This window comes from Pithys albifrons, chromosome 15 (genome assembly GCF_047495875.1).
Source record: "Pithys albifrons albifrons isolate INPA30051 chromosome 15, PitAlb_v1, whole genome shotgun sequence".
Classification (NCBI taxonomy): domain Eukaryota; kingdom Metazoa; phylum Chordata; class Aves; order Passeriformes; family Thamnophilidae; genus Pithys; species Pithys albifrons.
Window position 1 is genome coordinate 10210975 of NC_092472.1, and position 10853 is coordinate 10221827.

Sequence of the window (10853 nt, forward strand, 5' to 3'; positions counted from 1 at the left end):
TGTCAGTGCCTGCAGGGAGGGGTCAGGATGGACCAGGCTCCGCTCGGGGGTGCCCAGCAATGGGACAAGAGGCAAAGGGCAGGAACTGGTGCACAGAAAGTTCCACCTGAGGAGGAGGAAGAACTTTACTGTGCGAGTGACAGGACGCCCTGAGAGGGAGTGGAGTCTCCCTCACTGGGGATATTCCAGAGCAGCCTGGACACGATCCCGTGCCATGGGATGACCCTGCACGAGCAGAGGTGGGACCAGAGGGACTCTGTGGCCCCTTCCACCCTGGCCCACCCTGAGACTCCGTGTGGATCCTGTGGATCCCCCATTCCCTGTGGATCCCACACTCCCCGTGGATCCCACACTCCCTGTGGATCAGCCCCTCCCACCGCCCCCTCAGGGCGGGTCTCCCCGCCGCCAGCAGGGGGCGCCCGCGCCGCCGGGCCCGGCCCGGCCCTGCCAAGATGGCGGCGGTGGCGGCGGTGCCGCTGCGGGTCTGTCACCAGGAGATTGTCAAGTTCGACCTGGAGATCAAGGCGGCCGTGCAGGTACCGCCCCGGAGCACCCCGGCACGGCCGCGGGGGGAGCCGGGGAAAGTCGCGCTGACCGCGCCGTTGTGTTCCAGGACATCCGGGACTGCCCCGGGCCGCTCAGCGCCCTCACGGAGCTCAACGCCGCCGTGAAGGAGAAGTTCCGACATCTCCGAGGCTGCATCCAGGTGAGGGGGCCCCGGGCCGGCCTGGACGCTGGGCAGGAGTCCGGCCCTGGGCTGGGAGTCCCGGCTGTGGGGTGGGGGGTCCAAAGTGTGGGTTGGGGGGTCCCAGGTGTGGGTTGAGGGTCCCAGTTGTGGGTTGGGGATCCCAGCCGTGGCGTGGGGGTCACGGTTGTGGATTGGGGGATCTCTGCATTGGGCTGAGGGGTCCCCGTGGTGGGTTGGGGGTCCCACTTGTGGATTAGGGTGTCCTCGCTGTGGGTTGGGGGTCCCAAGTGTGGATTAGGGTGTCCCCACTGTGGGTTGGGGGTCCCAGGTGTGGATTAGGGTGTCCCCGCTGTGGGTTGGGGGTCCTGCCTCCGGGCTGGGGATTTATGGGATCACTCTGCTCTGAACTCGCTCCTGACCGGGCTGGCTGTGCGAGCTGCAAGGGATTGGTGAGGGTTTGTGTTTGTGCTCTCCAACAAAGGAGCTGGAGCAGATGGCGAAGGAGCAGGACAAGGAGTCAGAGAAACAGGCCTTGCTGCGGGAGGTGGAGAACCACAAGAAACAAATGCTCAGGTGGGTCGGTGGGCTTGTGCTGTTCTCATGTGCCTTGTAACCAGAGATAGTGTGACTTCAGTAAATTGCCTCTCAGATTCTGTTTTGCAAATACAGTTGCTGATTTTTTTGTGGTTTCCACAAAACCAAGAGGTCAGGGATGGAAAGGTTACGACTCGTCCTTTCCAGTTTCCTGTTCTGGCTCCCTAACTCTGGTCTGTCCCTTTGAGCACTTGAGCTCAAAGTAGGTGGCTTGAGAGTCTGTCATTCAACAGCTGGCAGAGTTTTCTTCTCTTGCTCTGTAAATGATACGCTGAGGAGAAGGAATGTCGAGACAGTGTATCATTACTCTGTGGTGTCATACAGAGAAAGTGAGCAGCTGAGGAGCTGGGGGGGGGCTCAGCCTGGAGAAAAGGAGGTCCAGAGGGCACCTTCTCATTCTCTACAACTCCCTGACAGGAGGGGGAGGCAGATGGGGGTCGGGCTCTGCTCCTGGGGAACAAGTGATGGAAAAAGAGGAAATGGCCTGCTGTGCCTGGGAGGGTTCAGGCTGCACAGCAGGAAGAATTTCTGCATGGAAAGGGGTGTCAGACATTTGAAGGGGCTGCCCAGGGAAGTGGTGGAGTCCCCATCCCTGGAAGTGTTCAAGGAACAACTGGACGTGGCACTCAGTGCTCTGGTCTGTGTGACAAGGTATTGATGGGTCACAGGTTGGACTCGATGATCTCAGAGCTCTTCTCCAGCCTGAATAATTCTGTGGTTTTGTGAGGATCTGTGCACATGTCAGGGATGCTCAGTTACAGTAGTGATCACTTAGTGAAAATTGTCTGTGCTTTCCAAGTGTTACCATTATGTTACAGCACTCTGCTCTTGTGATTTTAGCAATCAGGCAGCTTGGAGGAAGGCAAATCTGGCCTGTAAAATTGCTATTGACAACTCTGAAAAAGACCAGCTGCTGCAAGGAAGAGACTCCTTAAGACAGAGGTATCAGACTGTCCCACTGTACTCTGAGATTCAAACAGCATCTGCTGTATTCACTAGTTTTAAATGGAAGTGACATAAAGTTACTTAATTATATCTGAAATATGACTTTTCTTTTATGAGTGCATTTCCCTTTTGTGAAGATTTAAACTATTAAGGATTGTGATAATTTCAGGTTTTCTTGGCATGGGCATATCTAAGCAGAAAAAGGGGTAAGTTAGCCCTTACAGTTTTTCTTACTGTCTTTTACATTAATTTCAGTCGTGATTCTAAAGAAGTAATAGGTCATTATCCAAGCTGTTTTTACATGCAGACCTGGATGTAAGTGTGTGTAAGTTGTATATTGAAAGCAACAAATTAGTGCTTCTATAGCAGCTCCAAGTTACACAGTCCTGGGTGAGTAAGTAGTGAAATGTGGACCCATGATTCTGAGCCACTGGCTGGTTTTTTGGGCTCAGTACTTTAATATTTTGTGGGGGTTTTTTTGATTGTTTGTTTGTTTGGGGGGTTTTTTGGTTGTTTTTGTTTGTTTGTTTAGTGAAGACAATATGAGTTTCTTACGCAGTGAAAACTTGCCATGTCTTTTGTACACTGGCTGAGATGTTTGTTGCCAAGCTCTCTTCTAAGCTCCCTGGCAGCAGCATTTTCTCAAAGTACCCAAAGAAATAATTTTATCCCTTCCTGCCTTACTTTTTCCATTTCCTTTCCAGGAAGACTACGAAGGAAAGCCTGGCAGAGAGTGCAAGTAACATCACAGAGAGTCTGATGGGCATCAGCAGGATGATGTCCCAGCAAGTGCAGCAGAGCGAGGAGACCGTGCAGACTTTAGGTACAGATGGTATTCTGGGTGTGGATTGAGTGATGGAAGCACCTTTTGCCACTTCTGTCAGGATGGAGAGAAGCAAACTACCAATGTGGAGCAGAGTGGAAACCTGCTTTGCTGTAGGAGAACATGCTACAGTGATAATTAAAAGACTGTCCAGCAGAACTTTGGTAGCAGTTGGACATATACAGGAAATAATTGTGTACTTTGTGTGGAGCTGTTTGTTGGAGTTTCTGTTTCATAATTATGAAAAGGGGTCAGGATGAGGAGCTTTTGTTTCAGTTTCACATAAATGCGGTTGTAAAAGCAATGTGAGCTCACACAGTGCCCAGAGGGTGTTTGATGTTATTCTGTGCCACTGTCCTGGCATGGGTTTGGTAATGGCAGAGAAAATAAAAGCATGGAACAAGTCCATACCCAGAGGAAGGAGTCTGGCTGGAAGGCTGTTCCCACCCAGGCTCCAGCTGGGATGGCTGAGAAACGAGGAGATCAAGTGACTTGAACCTGAGGTCACTTGCTCTGTCAGCAGTGCATCAGGGACTGTGAAACCAAGATTTCACCCAGTTCTTTGGCTTAGACTCTAAAACAATAAATCAAGTGACCTGTCAGAAGTGGTGATTCATGAAGCATTTAAAAGTTGAGTCTGTGCTGCCTGGGCCTCTTCCTAAGCGATGCGCTTGGGCAGAAGAGGGAACAGTTTAAAGATGAGGATAAATAACACAACTTTGCCCTGCTTGCTTTCTGCCCTATCTGAGGTGGCAGCTGGGCATGGTTCGTTCCTGCAGAAGCAGCGTGTTCCTTCTCCAATTAAAAAGACAGTTTGGCTGACACTTTTTCACCCTGACTGAACAGCACTTGGAGTTTGTCAAGGGAAAAACTACCAAAGATCATTTTCAAAATCCAGCTGCAAATTCTGAGTTAACAGTTAGAATTCCTTTTTTCTAAGCAAGTCCTTTGCTTAGGGTGCAGTGAGTGAGGCTGTGGAGTAAGGAGGCTCTGCTTTGTCTTTATCTCTGGTAAGCAAGTTTTCACTTGGATCAAAATACCTCCTGAAATGGGATGTGATGGGACACAATGTTTTGCAAAATACTGTAGACTTGTTTCAACTCTTGCTTGTTTTTGTGCAATAGACAATGTTGGATTTGACCTTTCTGTAAGCAATCAGGGCAGTGTAGAGTGAGGCACTTTGCACTGTCCAACAGGGTGTGCATTCTGTAGGGGAGGAAGAAGAATTCCAGGGCTTTTGCTTTCATTGAGTAATTTGAAATGAGGAAGGTTGAGGAGTTTGGGGCATTTGCTTGTTTTCTCACAGGGAAAGAGAAGCTGAGACTAATCAACTTAAGGATCTCTTACTGTTGCTTGCTGCTTTTTTTCTTTTTGCAAACCCATGTGAATCTCACTGATTTTGGGGGAGCAGTTTCAGTTGTGCAATTAAAAAATTCAAATATTGCCCTGTCCTTCTGCTGCCCAAACTTCTGCTGACAGTGCTGGTGATTTCTCTCTCTTCAGCTGGTGGTTCTTGCACCATTCTTACTTCACTCTGCTTCCAGCAAAGTCTCAGCACTGACTGAAAAGCGTGAACTAGATTTCACCTGGTAACCTAAAAACTAAAAATTCAGGAACTTTAGTAGGTCTTTCAGTTTATCTGTGCTTTTTTTTTCCTTAGCACCACTGAATCGTGACAGTTCTGTGAGAACAGTCTGTGTGTGCCTCATCCACAAGTCTGTCTGACCCAGTGGGATATCTCGGGCACTCTCTGTATCGCCAAATCCCAGGCACTCAGCAATAGGACAGGGGAGCTCGGGCTCAAGCTCTGCCAGGGGAAATTTAAGTTGAAGATCAGAAAAAAATTCTTTCCAGAGAGAGTGCTCAGACATTGGAATGGGCTGCTCAGAGAAGGGGTGTATTCCCCATCCCTGGAGGTTTTTAAACTGAGATTGGCCGTGGCACTGAGTGCCATGATCTGGTAAAGGGACTGGAGTTGGACCAAGGGTTGGACTTGGTGATCTCGGAGGTCTTTTCCAACCCAACTGATTCTATGATTCTGTGATTCTGTATTTCATCCTTACATACTTTGCTGTGTAATTTTGAAGCACAACTGGATGATTTTAATTTCCCCCCCCCCCTTAATTTCAGCCAATTCTTCACGAACCATCCTGGAAGCAAATGAGGAATTCAAGTCCATGTCTGGGACGATTCAGCTGGGGCGGAAGCTCATAACGAAGTACAACCGCCGGGAGCTGACGGACAAGCTGCTCATCTTCCTGGCCCTTGCCCTCTTCCTGGCCACGGTCCTCTACATCCTGAAGAAAAGACTCTTTCCATTTTTGTAAAATTCCAACACTAATCTGAACTATTAAAAAAAAATCAGAAGAGATGATTGATAATGGTGGGGCTTTACAATGAAGTAGTGAAGGGATATTGCAATAACTGGAGGAGCGTTAGAGCAGGCAGGACTTTATGCTGTCCCTGTGGAGCATCTGACCTTCCTCAGAAGAGCTTAAATGAGCAGAAGTTGGGAAGAAGCAGGTGGATCCTGGTGTGGAAAGAAGAAATGCTAATTTGCCTGTAGATTTGGGGGAATCAAACAATTGAGCAACTGGTCACTCAAAGGTGGCAGTCTGAACTTTAAACCTCTCATTGTTTTTTGCCTTGAAATTAACTTTTATCCTTAGCTTGGACTAAAAACTGCTCTAGCATCTGCATTAAGGTGCTGAGAGTAAGAAAAATGATGGAAGAGAGAAATTCCCATACATTCCATTAATAAAGTATTTATTGTACTCATGTAAACACGGTTTTGTTTAAAAACAAAGTCTAATGGGTTGAAAGAGCCTTCCAGTGTAAAAATTCCTACTTAGTAGCAGTGGTTGCTTATGGATTGTTATTCCTGGGAGCAGAGCACATGTGCAGCCTGGCTCTGTTCCTCTGGCCTTGGGAGGGCTCTGAGCAAATGAAAAATGGGAATCCCATTTCTTACTATTAATTCACACAATATATTTGAGAATTATATTGAAAATCTGTTGAAGGCTTTTTGCTCCTTTATAAAATTTTACTTAATGCTTTATTTTTGCAAAATACTGCAAAGTTGTACATTTGAAAGTTAGGGGGTTTCTTCATACAAATGATCTCAGTAAAATCTTTACCTTCCGCATCTTTTCTGCTTTAGTAATGTGAATTTATTTGAATTAACATAAATACCAACTGCTACATTTCACATAGTACCTTGAGGTACCAAAAACTGCACTGCAGTCTTCTTAAGGTTGATGTTTCATTGCTTCTTCAGAGCTGGCTAGTAAAGTTGAGTTTCTGTTTAGGAAATTCTCACAAAATGATTAAATACTGCCTTAATTTAATAATTAGTGAATTTTTAAAAGGCAGTGCTACATGTATCTGAAGAGATAAGACATCAACAAATTACAGTATGTAAGTTGGAGGCTTGGTTACCTTTGTAGTCAGTTTTTGATGGGACATTTAGGGATAAGAGGTGACCAGTCGATGATCTTGTCATTGTAACTCATTCCCTCGATCTCAGTAGTCACAATTTACCCTGTGAGAGGCTTGGTTAAACACAGAACTGGCAGTGGGCTGTAGTAGTCCAGCCCGGAGCACAGCACTGTCCAGTGGTACTGGTGTGGCGGTGTTTGAACTGGAAAAGTTGGAATGTGCAATCGAGTTCTGCCTGAAGAGTTGATACTGAGCCCTTCCTTCTCTCTGGGGCAGTAACAAGGGATTTGAAAACCTCTGCTGGAGGATGGAGCATCCCCCAGAGGGCACCACTGCATGGGAGTCGGGAGCATTGTCTGGCCCTGGAATATGTGGATTAGACTGAGTGAATGTGGCTTTTCCATATAATTTATTCCATGTATTTCAGTGCATCCTTCCTAACTGCCTTTCCTCAGATATGGAATTATGCATAGATTGAAATAAATTGACAATGTGCACATTCTGCTTTTGAGTAAGAAATTATTCAGCATAAAAAAGATGCATCACAGAAAGTCAACACATGTGCTTTATAATAATAACAATAATAATGATAAAGACTTTGTTTGGAAGAGGTCTTGGAATGAATGGAGTGCTGACTGAGGAAAGCGTTGTGGAGTCGGCAGAACGAAGTTCCATTCAGCTCAGTGACTCTGGCTCTTGGGTGTCACATGAATCATCCCCAGCTCCTGCCCTCTTGGAGCCGCTCATCCCTCTGCATGGATCTGTACAAACACACAAAAGGTGATAAAAGTGTGTCTGCCTCTCCCCCAGTCTTGTAATGTCATAAAATCACAGGATGGTTTGAGTTGGAAGGGACCTTAGAGATCAGCTGGTTCCAATGCCCTGCCATGGACAGGGACATCTTCTGCAAAATATGGCTATAAAATAATATTTAAGACATGAAGATTATTTAGATTATAAATATATTTCAGATGAATTGCTGTGCAGCAGTTCCTGTTTTCCAGATCAGCAGTGCAGTGCTGGTTTATGCAATTCTTTTTATGGAGACTTGCTGCTCCCAGGCCACATGTAGCAGTGTGGCTTTGTTTTGTTCAGTCAGCTTGAAAACAGTGTCATCCTTCTGAAACGTGGTCACACTCTCTCTGACTGCACATGTGTCAACCTTAAAAAAGGCAGCAGCTTTCTCACAGTGCTGAGAATTTCAGTGAAGTTTGTTTTTAAAGGGGTGATATTTTTGGGTAGGAATCCTAATGTAGTAGTTATGAGGAAAAGAAAAAGGGCCGTTGCTGTGTCTTGGTTTGTGCTCTGTTGTCATCTTGTTACTGAAATTGTAGCTTTCAGGCCTTGACCTGCTGGCATGGTCTAAGGGTGAAAAATAGCTTTTGAAAACCTTCCTTATGACATTTTCTTTCTCTTGCATCCAGATTTCATTTTAAAAAGTCCAGTCTTTTTGTAATTATACCTACCTACCTAAACTGACTCAATTTACAGTCCTGAGAGACAAGTGAATTAGTGAAAAAAACATCAAGGACGGCTGGACCTTTTGTGAGAGGGGAAGAGTAGAAATACTCCCTCCCCCCTCTCCCAGGATGCAACAGGTTGATCTGCAGTACTTGGTACTTGAATCATTTCCTTCCATTGGCAGCCAGAAATTATCCAGGCTCCCGATGGACCACAGATCTGGAAAGAAAGAATCAGTGGAGACAGCAAGATAAAATGTTACTTCCTCTTTAGGGCATGAAGGGTGATTTTGGTGAAGCAAATAATACGTGGGGTGAACCAAATTAAGTCATTCCTCAAGAGACAGCCTGGACTGGAGCAGAGCCAGGGCTGTGGTAGTGCCCTGGATCCCTCCTGGCACAGTGGGATGCCCCAATCAGCCCTTACGACCCACAGCTGGGGGTGGCTGGGTGGGTGTGCTCAAACATCCCCCCCTCCACACTGCAGTGTGGTGCCTGCCTTGGTCCTCACCTGCAGACTTTGCTCTTGGCCTGAAGGTAGGGCTTTATATTTTGTTTTTTGAATAAGTGAGTGGGAGCAACACTGGGGGAGGAGGAGATGGTTGTGTCTGGCTTTTCGTTGTCTGATTTAGGAAGTGTGGAAAGTTGTGCCTGTGCTGTTTTTCTGTGTCTGCAGAAGGATTTATATTTGCAAACAGGATGGTGTGTCTTGGGGTCTTGCTGCTGTGTACCCAAGGTTGTGTTGGGAAGGGTAAAAAATGGCATCACACCATTTTTTTGAAAGGGATTAGCATTTTCTTAGGTGCCTCACCCTTTAAGTTTGCCCTGAAGTGCAGCAGAGCCACTGGGAGGGGGGGGGGGGGGGGGGGGGGCGAGAAAGGAGTGGCCTGTGCTCCCTCTACCCTTTTGGGCTCGGACATGACTTGGGGGCCAGGGGCTGCAGCCCTCCTGAGGCCAGGAACTCCAGGACTGCAGAAGCAAAAAGTGTCTGGGAAGGATGAAGAAAGAAAAGAGGGCTCTGGGGAAGTGTTCAGGGCTGTCCTGGAGGGTCCATACATAGGTGAAAGCAAGCAGGAGTGCTCCTGTTACTCCCTGGGCTGTCCCTCCCCAAAAGGCAGCAGATATCAGATGTGGTCCCTGCAATCAGATGGTGGGATTTACTGTCACAAAACAGTTGCAGTAAAAATTGTTTCCCATTGAAGAGTAATACTCCTTTAAAACAAGGAGTTAGGAACCACGATGAGCTTAAAAAGAACCTGCAATCTTGTGGTGGAGTCCAGGGACTGAGATAGGCAGCTGGCAGCAATCAAGCAGCTGTGGGTTAATGAACTCATCAGCTGAGTGGTGGTTCATTAGCTGTGTCCTCCAGGCAAAGGGGGCTGAAGCCGTTTAAGGGACTGATGGTGTTTGGTGGTGCAGCTGGAGCCACTTAGGGATGAGGATGGGGCAGCTCTGATGCCTCAGTGGATTTAGAGATTTAGAACTTGCAGGTGTGTGGAGTTTATGTCAGGTCCTGCCTATGTAGTCCAACCCACTCCAATAAGAGCAGTTTGATTTTTCTGAGCACTTGCGGAAAGAGGGAAAATGTCTGGAAGTTGACCCAGACAGTGCTGTTGGCTATTTATCTGTGTTGCCAGCACATGGTTACTGGGCTGTGGATGCAGATACAATCCTGGTCTCCATTCCTACATGGCCATGGTGAAAAGCCTGTGGACAGGAGCAGGTGCCTCCCAGGTATCCAGTATATCCCTGAAATCTGCAGCATGAAGGTCACTTCCTAAGCATTTAGTTAAATGTACATTTCCAAGGAATGTCACCTTTTAGTGGTTGCGATAAAACATGGACCTGAGGAAAAGAACTGGAAACAGTTTTAACATGTGGTGTAGCTATGCTGAAAAGACTGATTTGATTTGACTTATAATTATTTTGTTATTGATTATGGTGTCAGCAAATACAGAAATATTACAGGATAACTCTGTGGGAAAATAAATGGCAAATGGAATATTACATATTCCCCCTCCCATGAGAATTGAGGAGAAATTAATTTTCAGTCAGAAGTTGTGCTTTTGAAATGCTTTCTACATAACTGGCTTTACCAAAATGGAAAGGTGAATTCATAGCTTGGAAGTTTCTAAAAATGTCTCTTCCAAATGTGTGTGGCCGCTATCACATGCCAAGTGGCCCAGAGCAAGCCAGGCAAGTCAGGCTGGAATCTTTGGGGGCTGAGAATATCCAGGGGGCATGTGCGTACTTGTCTGTAAATATGTGGGGCTCTTCTTTGGAAAGGGGGGACAGAAATCAGCTTATTATTGCTTCTCCTCCATATTTGTAACAGTGTGCTTTTCCCAAAAGAGGTATCTTAAGCAAATATTTTGCCAAGATATGATGTCTTTGTGGCTGTACGTTGCTGCAAAAAACGTGCACCAAACTCTTCCTTGTAGCTGGTCCCTGAGTGTTTGCTGTTTCTGTCCCATAAAGTTGACATAAGCATTCTCCAAACAGGCAGCAGGATTTTTTGTATCACAACAAACACCCTCAGTCCTGCCAGAGCAAAACAGCAGCCATAGTGTGGGACAGTCCCAATGCTGAGCCATAAAAATGCCAAGTATTCCCCAAGGCTTTTTTCAAATTGCTGAAAAATTGATGCTGTTCTTGCTTTGAGGGGGGTTGGTGAGAACAGAACTTCGTCCTTTAAACAGGACTGAAGTTTCCTCTACTGTTGTCCAGTTTCCTGGTTATCCCTGTTTCTCAGGGTCACAGAGTAGTTGAGGTTGGCAGGTACCTCTGGAGCTCGTCTTGTCCAAGCCCCTGCTCAAGCAGGACTACAGAGAGCTTTCCCCAGGACTCCAGATGGATTTTGAGTATCTCCAAGGATGGAGACCCCACAGCCTGTTTGGTAATCCTC

General features: G+C 46.7%; 1 protein-coding gene across 1 annotated transcript; it reads left to right on the forward strand.

Annotated features, from left to right (window-relative positions):
- Nucleotides 1-411: 411 nt before the first annotated feature.
- Nucleotides 412-6200, forward strand: BNIP1 (BCL2 interacting protein 1). Its single transcript, XM_071570438.1, has 6 exons — nucleotides 412-536; nucleotides 614-706; nucleotides 1170-1261; nucleotides 2123-2224; nucleotides 2932-3050; nucleotides 5181-6200. The coding sequence occupies exons 1-6, from the start codon at nucleotides 453-455 to the stop codon at nucleotides 5375-5377; spliced, it is 687 nt and encodes a 228-aa protein (XP_071426539.1). The 5' UTR covers nucleotides 412-452; the 3' UTR covers nucleotides 5378-6200.
- The last annotated feature ends 4653 nt before the right edge of the window (nucleotides 6201-10853 follow it).

What these genes read in the sequence shown, in the direction of transcription:
- BNIP1 (XM_071570438.1), top strand. Translation starts at nt 453, where the DNA reads ATGGCGGCGGTGGCGGCGGTGCCGCTGCGGGTCTGTCACCAGGAGATT. An exon ending in AGATCAAGGCGGCCGTGCAG is followed by an intron (nt 537 to 613) that starts GTACCGCCCCGG and finishes GTTGTGTTCCAG; the next exon opens with GACATCCGGGACTGCCCCGG. An exon ending in ATCTCCGAGGCTGCATCCAG is followed by an intron (nt 707 to 1,169) that starts GTGAGGGGGCCC and finishes TCTCCAACAAAG; the next exon opens with GAGCTGGAGCAGATGGCGAA.